At 31.3% G+C, this 19,221-nt stretch overlaps 1 protein-coding gene across 1 annotated transcript; it reads right to left on the bottom strand.

The window, feature by feature from the left end:
- Nucleotides 1-1,065: 1,065 nt before the first annotated feature.
- LOC120577385 (uncharacterized) lies at nucleotides 1,066-5,129 on the bottom strand. The gene is made up of 3 exons (XM_039828676.1): nucleotides 4,938-5,129; nucleotides 3,469-4,096; nucleotides 1,066-3,053 (listed from the first exon to the last, which is right to left on the bottom strand). The coding sequence occupies exons 1-3, from the start codon at nucleotides 5,024-5,026 to the stop codon at nucleotides 1,092-1,094; spliced, it is 2,679 nt and encodes an 892-aa protein (XP_039684610.1). The 5' UTR covers nucleotides 5,027-5,129; the 3' UTR covers nucleotides 1,066-1,091.
- Nucleotides 5,130-19,221: the final 14,092 nt, after the last annotated feature.

Genomic DNA, 19,221 nt, shown 5'->3' on the forward strand with positions numbered 1-19,221 from the left:
AGACAATAGTCCAATTAAAATGGAAAATGGACCTATCAGGTTTCTCTTTGCACTCTTCAATCCAAAAGTATGTTATATTATTAACACCTAAATTCATTTTGATGAAACCTAACTTCTTAATTTTTGGACAATTGCACCTAACTTCTTAAGTAGCCTGATTTCTCGAGTTATTACACTGACATGCAGACAAATATTCCCAACATGGACTAAACATCAAATCTAATCCTTGTTTTAAACAAACAAAACCACCTAGTTGGTCTTGTCGCTTCATTTTATTATTTCCTTTAAATATGGAGTTCAAATTTAAGGATTTTGTGTTAATGAGTTTAGTTAAAGTATATTTTACATGCAACCATGCATAGTTTCAGGTCTGTTATTTCATTGTTATATCAGAACTACATAATATGAGAGAAAAATTAATTAAGAAACCTGAATTCTATATATGAAATATATGGCATGTATACATATAATAATAAAGCTGCAGACATATTCAATTTATAAGTTAGTTGCATTTTTTATATGATCCATTTTGAAGACTTAAAACACAGACTTTGTTGAGTACATCAGATCTTCCATATAATTAGATGTTGTGCTGAATGGTCCTCAAGGTGATCAAGTCAGTTGCACTGAAAAAACACAAAACCATAAATATACATTGGACCTGGATGAATGATTTTTTGAATGGCATAAACAACTTCACTGCTGTGTTAGAGATGTTTTGAAGATTAAGTTTGTGATTTCATAAAAATGTAGTGAAGGGTTATGGCTATGATGCATCAGTCAAAATTGTATGTGTAGTCAGCTCAAGTTGTTTAACAAGTTCTAAATGATATCTTTAATTTTGGTTCCCAATTAATAATCATCGCAATGTCACGTCACGGATCTTTTACTAATTTGACAAAAAATTAATTGATTTATCTATTAATTTTATTAAAAAGTTCAATTAATTAAACTAATATGCATAGGGAACCGGCCTAAATCTATTTTTTTTTTTTTTAATTGCTTTATTTCCTATCAAGTTAGCAGGTTATTATTAGTGCAAGTAAAAATAAAAAAACACATGAATTATGTTATCAGCTTAAATAGCCATTTTATTTTATTGCCTGTGGCTCCCCAACAAAGAAGCTGTTGAAGTTCTTTTCAGCAGGACTAGATTTCATACAAGTAACATCTTTTGGAACTAATAAATGAATCCCTGAAAGATGGCCACCCCAGATATCATATGTATACTCTTCTGCATGCCCTGCCTGTGGTGCTACAACAGTCTTTTGCTTGTCAAGCTTCGATCCCGGAGCTCGACAACTTAAGCTAACACTAGATGTTGACACCAAGGAGGAAGGAGGAGGTATACCAAGCATGGGAGAAGCAGCACAAAACATCTTCAAGGGTGTAGTAGCATTACTTGTTGAAGGTGAATGTGAAACTTTTGGAGAAGAAACATTGTCACTGCACGACTTTACTGGAACTCTTTGCTTCAATGTATTCGCCTTTGCAGCAGATGTAGAAGCTTGGATTTTTTTAGGTTTTTGGGATCCTAAAAGAGGGGGTTGCTTCACATCAGGAGACAATGGCCTGCTAGATTTGCTTGATGCAGGGGCAACTGGGGACAAGGGTGATGAGGGTGTAGAATTCCCACTTCGACTGCTTGAAACTTCAGACACCGCGGTTGATTTCACACAAATACTCTTATTCTTCTTTCTTCTACTTTTTTCTTTTCTTGTTTTGATTTTTAGGTCACCCTGTTGAGATGGTTTCCCAACATCAGAGCTCTGAACTGCAGTAGTTGGCGACTTTCCTTCTTTTGGAGTATCCAAAATATGACTAATCTGTTTATGGTTTTTTGAATTCTGCGTCAAATGTTGAGATGTTTCCTGATCAAAGGTTTCATTTAGATCATACGAATATCTGGCAGAGGTGGCCCGCATTGTCGAGGTTGTGTCTTCTCCAACTGAGCAAAACATATTATTTGTTCTATCAGACATAGATAAGCTATCATTTCCCTGATTACAAGGCAGTAGAGGGGTTTCCTCGTTATGTCTCAAGGTGATGCGAAAGGAGTTATTGTGATTATTGCACAAGCAATCAAAGAAAAACATCAAAAATAAGGATGCAACAAGAGCGAATCCAATCAACCATTTTTTCACTCGCGTCCAAAACACGAACTTCTTACAGTTACCTAGCACATCATATGGGACACTTGCCTTCAAAGGTATTAGAAAAATGCCAGAAGCCAAAGCAAGTTCAAGATCACGATGAACCCTAGCAGCAGAAAAATCAGTTTGGTATGATATCAGTAACTTTATTGACTCCCCTGGATCAAGAGCAAAACATTTACAATCATGAATCTTAAAACCATCCAACCCACATTCTCTACCAGAAACTCTCATTGTTTTCACCTCCAATGGCATGTCTCCTGTGTTCTTGGCATATATCTCTTTCACTAAAGGCTGTGAGCAGGAAGAAATCATGTCTTTCATTTCAAGTACGGGATACTTCAGGGAGAAACTGAGGAGATTGTGCACTTTAAGATCAAAATTTATACTCTGAACATGCTCAGACCTCTCAAGTAAAGCTAGGGAACACAGCCCTCCAGTACCCCTTAATGGTATCCACTCAACCCCGGTAAGATTGTTTCTGATCAACGCTGAACCATTCCATCTACATCGCTTGGATGGATAAAAAATTATCGGCCCTAAAGTTGTATAATCAAATGGTTTCACATAAGCCTCTCTTACCGCACTCTTCGGCACTGAGAATCCATGCTTTGCTTCAGAAATAACTTCATCTATAACTAAATTACCAGCTGAAAAGTTGTGTAATATATCATCCGGACCCCTGCATTCATCGATTATTTCTTCTGTATTCAAGATAAGCTGCATCTTAACTGGATGATGGCTAGGATTCTTTACAGTGATCCACCTTGAGACATAACTTCCAACTTGAACCGTTGAGAATATCACCTCGTCGTCTTCAAGCACAGAAATGGCATTAGTGGTTCCTTGAGACACCCACTTTCCAAAAACTAATTCATCTACATCTGCTGTCTCTGTTGCCTGCGTATACAAGAAGCAACCTTAGTAAATTTACATATTTCCATATGAAAGGACTTCTGCTGTTTGCAGAAAGACAAATAGGATATGACACATATTTCCATATGAAAGGACTTCTGCTGTTTGCAGAAAGACAAATAGGATATGAAGGAAAGGTAATCGTTATAAAATAACTAAATACAACCAAGAGTAAAGAGTAATTGCCAAATTTAATATTATAAGCAAGAACACCTGATGGAACCATCATATATTTCATGCATCATGTGAACATACATAATACTGAACCATTCACAAAATATGCTACTAGATTCAGTTGAAATTGAAACTTACAACAGAACATTATATAAATTTTTATAAACAGAAATGAAAACAATTCATCAACAAATAGTTATAGATAAAGGGAGTTAGATATCCATACCTTAACATTTGGTGGCAAATCCTTGTTTCCGACCACATACTCAGCCCTCATACTGCCAGAACTGTCAAGTTTGGTTTTATCTTTTATCCCTACAAATGAAAGCCTTTGATGCTCCAAACAAATATGCATTGCGTTTTCACACGGAATCTCAACCTCGGGACTAGTTGTGTCATTATTAAGAATAATCAATTTGCAATTCTCTTTCAAGTTGGATACTTCGGGTGGCATGTTATATAAATCAGTGCGCAGATTACCACAATAAATAATGCTAACATGAATACCAACATCAGGGAATAGCAATAAGCCTTTCACGTTACTTGTCACCTCGCTATCTCGAGCTAACCCTGAACAAAACGAACCATTGCACTGATTACCAGAACCTCCAAAAGAAGCCGCTTTAGGACTTCTCTTTTCATCGTTCGAAGGAACACAGAGTGAATGTGTGTCTTGACATACATTTTGAAAACCACTGCCATCAGTAACAGTGTCTGTAAAACCCGAATTGCATATTTTCCCCGACACATCATATTCCGATGAATTCAGTCTCACATTGGCCGAGCACAACCCATATGCAGATACAGAAAACAAAGTAAACAACAGAACCACAAAACAGTTGAATGTTTTCGTCCTGCGCAACAAAAAAACACATAAAAACTAGTTCATTAGCAACACATAAACCAATCAAAAACATTATAGCCATCAATCATTCATTTGCTTACATTTCACTATGTCAGCACAGCATATAATATAAATTTCAATGTGTTACAACCAAAATTAAAATAAACAATTGAAATCAAACATAAACCATATCATACTACAAATAAATAGTCAATAATATAATAATTTAATCACTAAATAGAATAAAAGCTTATTAGAGCAATATTTGACTGAAAGAAGTAACAGCTACACTACAGCAATGTGTAATGATTACAGAACAGGAAAATTTCACAGTCCACATGAATTTCATGTGTTATAAATCAAGACTAAAAACACAGAAAACGTATGAAATAATGATTTTAATACAAGAAAAGGAAGTGAAATTAATCCTAATGGTACCGTTATAGTCAAGTTAAAATAATTACCAGAAATACTACATTACCAGTATAACATTATTACCATTATACCTTAAATACTCACAAAAAATTTAGTATAAAATTAATTTGAAAACCCATTTTCTGTGAAAAAGTGCATTTTTTTTTCTTCTACTTAAGTAGAATCATAAACCAACTTGGTCAGGCTATACTTATCTTACGGCCAAACTCGGTTACCGGAACGTTTCATCGGAAACTGGAGGGTTAACACAAAAATAATCATAAACCAAAATAAACATATATACAAAGCACAAGAGAAACAAAAAGAATCAAATAGCAAGTAAAAAATGAAAACCCAGAAGAAAAAAAATGGAACAGTTGAGAAGTGATGGAAGAGAGAGAGAGAGAGAGAGAGAGAGAGAGAGAGAGAGAGAGTACCGGTGGTGGAGGAGGGAGAAAGAGAAGAAAGAGAGCATGGAGGCGAGTGGGTTGGAGAGAGTGAAGAAGGTTAGGATTCGGAGCTCCATAGGGAAAGAGAATGACCCATGAAATGTTGAAGCATATATGAATATGAATGAATGGATGAAAAGGAAACTTATATAATAGTATAATATTACTAATACACCAATCTTCTCACCATGGCTAAAAACATATCAAAACATGTCATATATATATTGATAATAATCATAATAATTTATTGTTTTTGTTTGACTAATAATTTAATTAATAACTTAATCAACAAGTTTAGCGTTTGTCGTTGGCGCACAGACTGTGACACCTGTAAATCATGGAGTGTCAGGTACGTTTCTTATTCATAAAAAGGTAATCTCGAAACTTCTCATATGAATTTACATTTCCGATGTGAAGCCACGTGACTTGCATTGGAAATTGGGTTGTGCTTTGTCGTTACGTCATTTAGTTTGGAGTTACGGTTATGGTGTGAAGCCACGTGGTTTGGATAAGGACCAGGGTTCTTCTTTGTAGTCATGTCACATGGTTTGGATTACGATTATACTGTAAAGTCATGTTAGTTGGATTGAAGTTACGGCTCTCCTTTGAAGTCATGTCACTTTTGTTGAAATGATAGTTCTATCCTAATGCCGCGTCATTTTGATTGAAATTACAATTATACCCTGAAAACCACGTCAGTTTGATTAGAATTATAGTTCTTTTCTAAACCACTCACGTCACTTTGATTGAAATTATGTTTCTACTCTGAAGCCTCATCGCTTGGTTTGGAATTGCGATTATGATCAAAATCCACATCACTTGAATTGAAATTATAATTTTGCTATGAAGTTGTGTCACTTGGTTGAATCAAAGTTTTGCTCTCAAACCACATCAATTGGATACTTGAATTGAAATTTCAATATGCTCTAAAATCACATCATTTAAATCAGAATTATGATCCTGCTTTAAAACCACATCGCTTTGATTTGAATTATGGTTCTGCTATGAAGTCACATCACCATCCTCTTACATATCTTAATTACATGGATTTCAATTCAAAATATACTCATTTCAACATCTTTTTAATTATTCCGTTCTTTTTTTATTGAAAAAATCTAACCACGAGAGTAATTAAATATAATTTTTGAAATCATGTTGAATCATTGTCTATTATTTTCTATAAAAAAATTGAAAACAAAATAATACGTCTAAAACCGATTAATCGATGAGTCCAATCTCACTGTACATTTGTGTAAGCCACATTTAAAACCAAAATGTTTTGTATAGACTAACTCATCAAAATTGATATCAAGAAAATCGAATATGAGACTCTTAGATGAACACGTTTCAAGTCACTGTCATCATTCCAACCTAAATACATAGTTTATTATTTTCTATAAAATTAATTGTCATTTTTTTTATACTACTATTGTCTAGAGTATCTCGATAATACTACTAGTAATTTGAGTTTTCAATAAGTGCAAAAAATTAAAAATATTTTACCATGCAAGCATGATCACATATATATGCAAGTGTTGGTTTTTGTTTTGTATGTGATCTTAAAAAGCAAACAGCTGGTTTAAATTTGCATTGTCCGCCGCGCCGCAAAAGTGTATGGGTATGGGGAAACAAAATTCCAAAATTCTCCCTCCCTCGAATACGCCGTTTGCGTTCCATTAACGCTTTCCTTGCTCCCACTTTTTCCTTTATTTTTTATTCTCTTCTTTTCCTATATAAATCTTGAATAATTTAGTTATTTTCAATATTTCTTTTTTTTCTTTTCTTTATGAAGGATAATTTCCAATACTTTTGTTTACATTTATAGTTGTTACTTTTTTTTTGTTGAGAGATTTATAGTTGTTACTTGTTACCCGAGAAAGGAAAGCAATTGAACGTTGTATAGTAACTACTAATTATCGAGGCCAAAAAGATACATTCAAAGGATTTATCAAATAATCGTATAATAATAAGGGAATGGTTGATGTTGTTGCAAAATGCTCATGCTTACTTTTTTTTTTTTTGAAAGAATGCTCATGCTTGCTTACTAACACTACACCACAAAAAAAATAAAAATATGTGCATGTTTAGTAAGAGCATCTTTAATGGTGGATCTTTATTTAACAATGATCCTTGTTAAGGACCCTCTATTGGAGGAAGAAAAACTGAGTCCCCATTAAGGAACGAGCAACTATATAAGGACCATCTCTCTCCTAAGTAATTAACGGATCCCACGTTTAAAAAAGTAATAAAATGTGTACTATTTGATCCCACTTGCATAAAGGAGTAATAAAATGTGTATTACTTGGTCCCATCTGTAAAAATGAGTAATATGTAAATTATTTTTGTTTAATGATGTAAATATTGTGGGACATATTTAAGTACTTTTCATTGAAGTCTTTATTAGTGTATTGTCATTGGAGCCATTGAGTCATTCATAAGTACTTTATTAAAAAATTATAAATAATTGATGTGTCACGTGGGGTTCATTTAAAGAGTCCTTGTTAGGGAACTACCATTGTGGATGCTCTAAGGAGACAAGAAAGCCCGTAGATTTTTTTTTGGACTAAATTACATTTGTTTTGTCCTTTTAAGTTATTTTTAGATTTTGCTTTGGTCCTTTGATATTGTTTTGTTTCGTTTTGATCAAAAGCAAGTACCGGTCTTAAAGGAAAAGGCGTCACATATCATCATAGAATTTATGGTTGGACCTAATAAAATCCCACAAAACTTATTTGTATTAATTTATTGAGAAGGACATGCTTATTGTATTTCACTAAATATCAAATCAATAATATATGATGGTGCGTCAATAAAGATATGGGAGCTAGCCAGAGATGTGGCTACCCGGACTAAAGCATGAGTGATTTCATTAACTTGCCTTCGAGTAAATTCGAACTAATAATTTCTAAAAAAATAAATTGCAAGAGTGGGTACAAGCCCCTATAATGGCCCTACATTCTCTGCTACCTCTATAAAAGGGTGCCGTTTAGCCTGGGAAAACAAACTAGTTTCCCATGATGGGAAAATGTACCTTTTACTGCCAGCTGGCTGTTTGTCCCGGTTGTAACTTATTTTCCTTTTTTTTGTTTTAAAATGTGAAAGCATATTTTAATGGATTAAGTTTGCAACATTGAATTTGATAAATACATTTCACTTTCTCTGAAAAATTATCAGCACCTACCCATCTTCTCAACTTAATATCCTTCGAAAAATGCCATGTCTCCAAACTGCCATTGTTGAATTTAAACTGGTTTTTTTAGTTTCTCTTCAGATCTGGAACTATACCAGTGAAGTAAGGGAAAGATATTTCTCTATCATTTATATATCGGTGGTATTTTTTTCACCTAAAAATCTCGTCAGAGTATGTCTTCTTCGTCACCTAGAATATGGAAAAAAATTAAGTGTAAAAGTTTCAATCATAAAATCCAATAATGTTTCGATTACTGAGAAATTCGTCAGCCATAGGTGTGGAATTCATCTGAACTTTGTTGTTTAACCCCTAAGGTCGTTAGACATGGAACGATTTGGTGTTTCAAACCTAATATACTGATTCTTCATAAACTTCTCCATAAAAAAGGTTGTGGTCCTATTGTTGTGGTGATTGTTCAGATCTGTACATTTTTGTGATTATTGTTTAGATCTGGACTTTGAATAAGAAAAATTGGTGAAGATGATGAAGATTCTTTGAAGAAGGAATGAAGAAAACATTAATATAAAGTTTTCAATTTAATATCTCCATAATCTGGATTTTTCTTGGGACAAATATTAATCTAGATTTTAATGAATGAGATTCAATTGAAATTGAAAAAGGCAGCTTCTTTAAAAAAAAAAAAAATCAGATAGTATGGCAGCAATAACAATAATACATTAACGTTTTCGCAGAAAGAAGAAAAAAAAAATACAGGAGTGGCACAAGGAAGAAGAAACAATATTTTTGTGTGAATTGATAATTAAATAAAAAGTGTGAATTGATAAATTATTATTTAGTTAATTAGTGGGGCCGAAACTTTTCTTACACAATGACCAACTACAAGTTGCAACAATTACCACTTCTTCAATCTCAGCCATCTAATTAAAATATAATTAAATCTATGGTTGTAAAGGACACTTTCCCATCATGGGAAAAAAGAGTCCATTCTCATACTAAATGTAGCCCTATAAAAGTAGTCAATAACTTTCTTCGAATCAATCTTGAAGTCAACATTTGCTGACTGTAGTTCATGGATCCATATAACATGGTAGTGCCTCCCTTATATCCATTGAGCACGCCATAGCAAGCCATAAAGTTTTTGCAAGCATGTAAGTAACGACATCATCACATATACACATTACGAGATGTGTCAACATTGCATTTCTACCTCCTACTAGTTGTCGGACGCTTTCACCTTTGCATCGTGAGAGCCATATTATGTTATTACCCTTGGTTGCTTGCGCATGAACTGTTAATGTTGGCAGAGCTAGCACCACGACCTCCTTGCTCCTGATTCACCAATCTCTTGTCATTAAGCATATGCTTTGCTCGCTCCAAGATTTGGTTACTAGGCCTGTTCGTGAGGATTTCTCTAACTAACAAATATATGTTTGACCAGGTCATCTTTCATCTAATGTGAAACTCTTAGCAGCGTCGTTTATTCAAACTAACATACTAATGGCCAAATATATTAAATAAAATTTAGGAAAAAAGAAAAAATAAATGTGGGAGGTAAGAAAGAAAACCATAATGGTCGGCAACAATAAATTTATTTTGTCGTAAAAATAAATTGTTCAGAATCATTTGTAATATCTTATATTAACTTAATAATTAGTTATTTGTGATGCCATCAATTTTTTTTTTCTGATCAAGTAGTCTAGTGACTAGAGCTCACACAATTTAATTGTGATGCCATCAATTAACTTAAGAAGAATCATGATGAACACCCCTAAAACACTAAAAATAGTAAGTTTGTATTTTTTTAAGATATGAAAATCGGTCTACTTGTTAGCAATACCCTTAACTTGATAATTATTTTGAGATTAATTTTAAATTATTTCATAAATCAAAATGATAGGTAATAGGTCAAATATATATATATATATATTACAATACGAATACAAACTGGTTACTCATTTAATTCACGGATTTTATTAGCATTGAATATGCTACGTCATCGACTAAGTCACAATTATATTTATGAAGAAAAGAAAATATATATTTTCCTGACAATAACTCTCATATAGAGAAAAAACATCAAGGCTCCATTGTCACAACCAGAAAAATTGAGACTACTGACGTATATAGAAGACCAAGATAAAGAAAAAAAATGTTAAAAAGACAACTGGTTGATGTGATTGACGTTTCAAGTCAATGTCAGGGTTGGTTGACAATGCAAGAAAGTTAATTCTTAATGGACAACATGCATAACCAAACCACATGACTTGTAATATAAGAACCAGTTCAAAGTCGATCAAAATTTTATGACAAAAATCTTCTTAGACTATGTGCATGTTTGAATTTTCCCCAAAATTTAAAGTTAATGCAGCGATGTGGATGAGGGTATTTATATCTACCCCTGAATTTACTTGCCGGTAAAAGCAATATTATTTTTAATTTGTTGTGAAATTAACCAAAACTACAACAAGATATAGTAAAATATAGAAGAATGGAGACATGGGAGAAATAGAGAATAAGAAGACAGTTCTACATTGTTCATTTCGAAGTTTACTTTATAATACGTAAGTCTATTTATACGACACAAATCTTGTACACTGCAATAATCAATAATACAATATTGGGTTAAATATATTTTTACTACATATAAATATTCAAACTTTTGTATACGAGGCTACTGTTGTTTTACATGTTTAATTTGTCGGTTCTTAATAATTAATTTTCGCTCACCACATCCTATAGAGATCATAAAATCAAGAAAAATAAGTCTCATTTGAAGAGGCTCATAATATCATGAAAAATGGATACAAATTGTTGAAATTTAGGACTCCTACTTAGTATTGAAGAAGCAGAAAGAAGTTTGGAAGAAAAGATAATCAACTTTATCTTATGGTCGAGACTGATAAAAATGAGGCTCTTTAAAATAAAGTCAGAACAAGTCCTCTTTTGCAGGAGGGATAGTTGGGAAAGAGGGAAAGCCCAATTGCTTAGTCCCTCGAAAAAAAATTCTTGGACTTATTTTAGACCCTCAAATATTTTCAATCCACATTTTTTGTCTTTGCTTTTAAGTCATCTCATGAGTACCATTCAAAAATTTGAATTTTTTTCGCATTCATGTTTAAAATATTATAATATTTTTTGTTATGTTTTCGGCGCTTAAAATTTGATTTTTTTTTTTTGAGAGGACGCTTAAAATTTGATATTAAGTTCATGTTTTATTACAATAATTCTTTTTTTTTAGAGATTCTTATAAAACTTTAAACATTCATGCAAAAATTTATTCAAAAATATGAATGGTACACATGATCAGACCTAAAAGTATGGACCAAAAGGGCGGATGAAATTTTTTTATGAGACTAAAAGTAGAAGAAATTTTTTAGGGGTACTAAAATAAAAATTTGAAATATTTATAAAAATAAAATAAAACATATTTAACCACAATATTCACATAAATTGGTGTATTTTTTTTTTGGTACAATAAATTGGTGTATTCTAATATTCCTATACTATGCAAACATAGACATCTATGGTAATATTATTTGTTACAGCCCGAAATTTTAAACATAAAAGAGTGTCTATTTTTAAAACAAACGGATACGAACTATCCACATTAGATACTTGTATCATGAAGCACTCTTGGTATACACCTACGCAGAGGACGCTACTTCAAGAAAACTCTCTGATGGTGTGTTCATGAAATTCCGCTAACATTTGTAAGAACTATTTTGGTTTGGCTACAATACTTCACAACTGAAGTTTTGATGATAACAAAACAAAGGAAAAAATTTGTCTACTAATGACGTGTGCAAGTGTGGAGGATACAAATAAAAACAAGAGAGTGTCAACAACCATCTAAAGAAAAAGAAAGGAATAATCAAGAAAAATCGAAGAACATGATGATGAAAAATCATTGTAAAACCTCTCAAAGGGAGAGTAATTGAATCATGTAGTAAACTATCAAGTAGTTGTATAACACTTGAGTTGATATAGAATTGTATTGTAACATTATTCACTAGAGAGTGATCATCCTATCAACGACCTTGTACCAATTAAATACAAACTCATCACTTATGTACAATTTTCAATAATGAAAACAACCTTTATATTTGACAAGGTATTGTAAAGAGACTTATCTCATGTATATGAGAAGACAAAGTAGACTTTATCTAAGTCGTGATCTTTGGTGGAAACTCATCATGCTTGTTGATGCAGAAAAGTTGAATGGCAAAGGACTTAGAAAACAATGATTCTTTATAGGATTTCAGAGTATATCATATCGTTGGAGAAGATACTCTGAAGATTGTAATAATTTGATTATATGATGGATTAAGTCCTTCTAGAGTAGAAGGCAAAATCACTATGATAGGGGTGAATTGGAGGATTCCATTTGTGTACCATTAAGGTACCAATGGTATATACCATTAGTCAATTAGAGTGTGCCACCTATCAATCTTACTTTATAAATGTTTTATTTGATATATCTTTTTTAAGGGTGTGCCACGTGGCACAATCTAATTGGACAATAGTGTATATATCATTATAGTACACAAGTGTTATCCGTGAATTGAACTAACTATCACATTAAATAGTGAACAAGTATAAACACATTGTGTCCTTCTCTCTCCCCCCTCCTATATATATATATATATATATATATATATATATATATATATATATATATATATATATATATATATATACTATTTATGTTCTGGTTGTCTTATTTAGATCAAATTATTTATGGTTTAATATGGATTAAAAAAACCTACTACATGTTTTTCTTATTATTTCTTTCTACAAAATAATATTTTGGACTTCCAAAATTTGAGTTTGTCAAAAGAATTTTTTCGGTTTTTTTTGGGTAATTGTTGAAATAAACCTTGTAATATACACAAAAAATTAAACTTGTCCCTTCATAAAAAAAAATCCACATGACAACAACTAGACATCGTAGGATTTAAATGTGAAGAACCTAAAATTACATGAATAAAGACGATATTTTTTTAAATAGGTTATTTCCAGACTTCTCAGATATTACATGAACTATTTCAACAATTAACCCTATTTTTTATAGGGTCAAATAAATCTTTCTTTCCGATAAAACTTTTAAGTTTTGTTTTTTGTTCTCATACAAGAAATTATACTTTTTAATACTTGCAAAGTTATCTTCCAATCAGTTTTAATCCTTGTTGTTAAGATAAGATATGTTTTTGAATTTTTTTTTATAAGGCATGTTTTGAATATTATAAAAAGTTCATCCACAAAAAATAAGCTAAAAAAATCAATTTTTTGGTCTAAATTTCTCTAACTTTTATCTTGAATTTTTCATGTTTAAAAAATTCATATCATGTTAAAAATTTAAAATTTTGTGATTTTTTATTATTATAATGGTCTAAACGTGTATACAAAAACTCATTCAAAATTATATGTTAACTTAATAATAAGGACTAAATTTGCTTGTATGATAATTTTATAGAAATTAAAAATTAAATTAATTTTTATGCAGACAAAAAATGAAATTTAATCATTTTTTATAATCCGGAACCCTCAAATTTCAAGTTTTTCAGCATTGAAATGAATAACCTCTCAAATATTCAAAAGTTTTTTTCTTTTCTTTTTCGAAAGAGTCAAATATTCAAAAGTTGTTTGAGGTAAAACGGGGATTTCATATGCTTTGTGACGAAGGGGGGTATGAGTGCAATTTGTAGGGTAGAGATGATAATTTTCCCAACTTTTCTCGTATGTTTTTGCACTTGTGGAATTTAATTGGGCCATCATTTGAGACTTGTTTTTCTCGGGCTTTTTAAAACTTTGATGAAATCAGTAGTAATATTTGACCAAAAAATAAGATGAATTTCTTTTCCCATCCCACCCTTCTCAGAGGACTCTGATTTATCCAGATATTAGAACTTGAACGTGTAAAAAAGGATACGTTTGAGTTTTAAATCTGGACAAATCAGAAATATTTGAGAAATGTGATGAGTGGAAAAGGAAATTCACAAAAATAAAAGCGTATTGCTCAATAAAAGAAGAAGAGTGTAGTCATAAAAAATTGCTAAGATGCACAAACAATAGTTTGTTTTCCTGGATATTAGGGCCTTACATTTTCTTAGCTTATCTATAGGAATAAAAAATGTTCTACGTAAACGTGTTTACATGCAACAAATATTCAGTTATTGCTCTTTCACTACATAAGATTGTGAATGAGTATAATGATCGGTTTAAGCATCACCAAAATGGTCCAAAAGGTCACATTAAAAAGCAAATTCCTTAGTATCCAAAAATGTCTCTAACAAAATTCATTCTTATATAGCTCTTTTCTTGTAGTAGGTTCTAGGTACTTTAACCATCCGAAGATACCACGGTAAATGGACTATCCAAAAATTGACGTGTGTGGTCGGTCACTTGGATCCCCTTTTTGAAGACACAATAAAATTTAAGTTTAAATGTATTTTTGACTCTAATTTTTAAAAAGTTACGATTTCGACCTTCAAATAAAAACGTAGTTATTTAGCCCTCTATCTTTACATAACGTTGCAAGACCGTTGATAAGATGAAACCTGTCTTAAAAAGACAAGTGTTCAAAAGTGTTTTTTTTTTTTTTGCCTTTTGCAGTATTTTGTAAAGTTAGGGAGCTAAATTGATATTTAATTTATTAGGGGGGCTAAAATCACAACTTTTTAAAAGTCAATGACAAAAAATGCATTTAAATCTATAATTTACTGAGGATGAAACTCTTTCAATAATCCTAAAAGGTCGAAATTAACAACATCTTGCACACCAACAACGGTGACTGGCTACTAAGGTTCTCTGGCTTAATTGGAATCTCTACTTCCTTGTTTGCCGAACACCATGCAATTTTAAATGGTCTCAAAATTTCTCAAGCTGAAAGATTAAAAAAATATTATCATCAAATCAGTTTCAACTCTAGCAGTTGATTTTATTTCTCATAGATCTTGTCTACTCAATCCTTACGCACCGCTAATCCAGAAAGTTGACATCTCTGTCTGAGGGATTATAACGTCTCTTTTCAACAAACTTTAGAGAGGATAATGAATATCTCGATTGACTTATGAAGACTTACGTTTTTTTTCCAAATTTCAATGATATCTTGAATAATTAAAATAGAGTTCTCCTCAACCCGTCTTGTGTTGATTGTTAATATTGTAGGCGTCCGTCTTAGTTTCCTTTCTTAGGAGTCGACTTAGTTTCCTTTCTTGTTGGTTTCCTTTATCTTCCATCTAAAAAAAACTATATATTCTTCAATAATATTAATTATATGATATTAGAAAAATAAAAATAAAAAATTGAGAATGTGTGCAATAACACTACACATGTTTTGATTTGTCATACACCCCATAAAATGTAAGTTATGTTATATAGACACAACTTGACATTTGATATTTCTTTTTTGTTGTTACCCTCACGTTCCTTAGAGAAAGAGGATTTGGTAATTCGAAGTTTGTCCATAAGATAAATATGAACTAGCTAATAATCGTTCCACCTAAAAATCGACTTCGAATTCTACCAAACAATTTATCTTTTGGTAAAACTCATATCTCAAAGCATAATAAAATAATATCTATACACTTTTATTACAACGAAAGCACAAATGATAATAATAAAAATGCCAGGGCCCTTAAAGCATCATAAAGCTCTAATTTAAAATCTTTCAAAGTGGTTAATTAGTTATATTTATATTGTTCCTGAGCTGTAATCTGAAGCTTAGCTTATTAATTAATAATTAGATGATTTTTGTGGAAGATTTTTTTCTCACCCGTACATGACTTCATGTATACGTATTTGGAACTTGGAAGTACATTTTAAAAATTATGTGTAAAGTTTTGAAAATGTAGGGAGTGAAAAATAGATGTTTAATAAGTATAAGTAAAATGGTCTTGCACCATATACAAATATCTTTCACTATTGAATTAAAAAATTACATTATATTTTATTTAATTTTTAGTAAGATTTATTGATCTAATGGTGAAAATTATCTTGTACATAATATAATATCTGTCTCATATGTACACCATAGAAGCTATCGCGAAAAATAGCCCCTTTGATAGTATATTTATTTATTAGCAAGCTATTTAAAAAAAAATCTTGTTTTTTTTTTTTTTTTTTTTTTTTTTTGGAAAAAAATATGCGAAGAAACTATATAGTATTAGATAAATAATATTTGTACATCTATTTTTTATAACTTTTAAAACAACCCTCTCTTTCATACTCACATGTATTTTTATTCTCTCTCTTCTTCTTTCTCTCTCCATTGTTTTTGTCCAATAAAAAATGAAGAAAAGTAGTTGTCACAAGAGTTGTACAAAATCGATTGTACAAATATCACTCCTCATATTGTTATACGATAGGCAAAGTGCTCTGTTAAACAATTTGGAGCATATATTTATTCTAATCTTAAAAATAAGGATCTTAACAGAAAGAAAGTGCAATTGAACATCTAATTATTTCAAAATATTATATTTTACCAAATGAAGAAATAAAAACTCAATATTTAATTTTAAAAATTGAGTCATAATAAAAAGAAAGTGCAATTGAACCGCTAATTATTTCAATATATTTTTACCAATTGAAGCACTAAAATTTCAAAATTTAACTAAATTATTAGCACAACCAAACAACCAGCTTGTAAACAATCAACGATTTAAACATTGTTTTTAAAAAAAATGCTTTAATAATAATGAAAAATACAAGATCATAACATAGATTCCTTAATAAAATTATAGAATCATTTTATTTTCACTATTTTGCAAAATTGGTACCCCTATTTTAAAATTTGACAGTTTTGGTCCCTCCATCGTATTTTTAAAAATATAAAAATGTGAGTGACATTTTAAATATCGTGAAATATGATATGAAGATGAAAAACTATCAACATCATTGAAATTATAACAAAATTCTTTTGAAAACTTTATTTAAAACATATCATATCACAATATTTTAGACAAAATATTGGCAGAGGGACCAAAATTGTCAAATTTTAAAATAGGAGGACCAATTTCGCAAAATGTTAAAAATAGAGGGAACAAAACTGCAATTAAGCCTATAATTAATTAACCGCCAACAAAGGTTGGTCTATTGTGTTGGCTCATATCTTGCAAGAATGTAAATTCATTTTACACTAAAATAATCCTTCAATACTTACAATAACTCTTTTCATATAGAGACTGAAATGACAATAAGTAAGTACTTATAAGGACTGATATGATAATAAGTAAGTATATTGAAGGACTAATAAGACAATATTATCGAAATATTTTAATTTTATGGACTACTTTGACTACTGAAGTGCACGATCAGGGTATATTTTGAAATTTCGATACATCGAGGGACTATTATGACTACGCCTTACACATTCAAGGACCAAAATGACTATTATCCCTTATAAATAAAACAATATGTTAAGAATAAGAACAACAAGTCAACAACCTTGCGAAAACAAATAAGTGCAATACATTTGCTATGATTTATAAGCTTTTAAAGTTAGCTTTCCACTTGCCGGTAGCAAGTGCAAGTGTTGAACGTATTTTTTCAGCTATGAAAGTTGTGAAGAGTAAACTATGTAACATAATAAGTGATCAGTGGCTAAATAGCCATCTTGTAACTTACATAGAAAGAGATTCTTTTAACAATTAGCAATGATGTTATTTTAGCTCATTTTCAACAAATGGATATAAAACGATTTTCATTGTAATATATTGTATTAAATAATGTTATTTCTTAGTTTTAATATAGTTTGCATTATTGTTTCTTTGAAATTTTAACCTCACATATATCAAATGTCTTGACCCGCCCTGCTCCCGGACCCAACTCACTCATCTAGACGTTTCCCTATAAAACTAATTACCTAACCAACTGATAAGCCGTACACAGGTAGCGCATGCTGCAAGTTGCAACTTTTACAATTAGAAGGCACACGAGTGCTCTTCCTCGTGGACAACCAAGCCCTAAAAATAGAATAGGGTTTGCATTTTAAGAAGCCTACCAAACATCCTTTATTTTGTTTTGGGTAGTGAATATTGTAATGTTTATATGTTTATTCAATGTTGAAAAGGAAGAATACAAGTAGGGTCAGATTCTACAGGTGTTTGGTTTCAGCTTAAATTAACATAACCGCCATCAAGTCTTGTAAGGAAAATTAAAGGGTATCTACCAAAAAATCTGTACTACATTGTGGCCTCAAATGTCATCTTCAACAACTTCAAGTGGAGTGCAACACTATAGCACTTGTTTCTCATGCTCACTGGACCTAATTTATTTCTCTCCATCATTTGGTTGCCTTCTTTTATAGAAAGTTTAATTTTCACTTTTTGAAGGAAAACATTCGATATGAAAAAAATTGTTTGTGTTTGTGAAAAAGCACGTAGATTAGAAAGTGTAAATGAGTGAGATTCATATCAATAGTGCACTAGACAAAAGGGATTCGGATTCTCAAATCTCACTCCACCCTCTTTATCATTCTCTTGATTTTTTTATCGAATAAAGTTTAGGTGAATTGAGTATTAGAGTCTCACTAAAATTAGGATAGACCTTAAAGTTCAACGATAGTATTGACAAAAATATTTACATATTACACTTCAATGAATATTTAGACCAACAACTAGAGTTGAAGCCACATCATTAAGAAGTACCAGTTGACTTCTTATCAAATTGGACAACTTCCGGTGTCTCTCTTGGTATAAATTATTTTTATACCTTGTAGAATACAAAGTTATTTGTTAAACTAGTATGATCGATTATATTTACAATTAAAAATATAGATTCTAAAGTGTCCGTCTTTTTTTTTTTTGAGCAAAAGCAAAGTTAATTTATTTCATTCATAATTAAAGGGTACAAAGTAGTCGGTACATTACGAAAAAATATGGGGGTAGGGTTTGGATAAAGATGCTCTAGCAATACTATGAGCCACTTTATTAGCTTGCCTCCTAACATACGACACACCAAAGTCGTTTCTAGAAACTAAGAGACTTCTACAATGAGAAACAAGGTCACCAAACTCGTTAGCAAGAGTAGAGGTGGTGTGGAGCGCATCAGATAAAACTTTGGAATCAGTTTCGAACATAACATCTCGTATTTCATTTGAGATGGCCACCTTAATAGCTTCAA

This window comes from Medicago truncatula, chromosome 8 (genome assembly GCF_003473485.1).
Source record: "Medicago truncatula cultivar Jemalong A17 chromosome 8, MtrunA17r5.0-ANR, whole genome shotgun sequence".
Lineage (NCBI taxonomy): Eukaryota > Viridiplantae > Streptophyta > Magnoliopsida > Fabales > Fabaceae > Medicago > Medicago truncatula.

Coding starts and splice junctions, on each gene's coding strand:
- LOC120577385 (XM_039828676.1), bottom strand. CDS start 5,026: ATGGAGCTCCGAATCCTAACCTTCTTCACTCTCTCCAACCCACTCGCC. Junction 4,097..4,937: donor TTCTCCCTCCTCCACCACCG/GTACTCTCTCTC, acceptor TTTGTTGCGCAG/GACGAAAACATTCAACTGTT. Junction 3,054..3,468: donor ATTTGCCACCAAATGTTAAG/GTATGGATATCT, acceptor TTGTATACGCAG/GCAACAGAGACAGCAGATGT.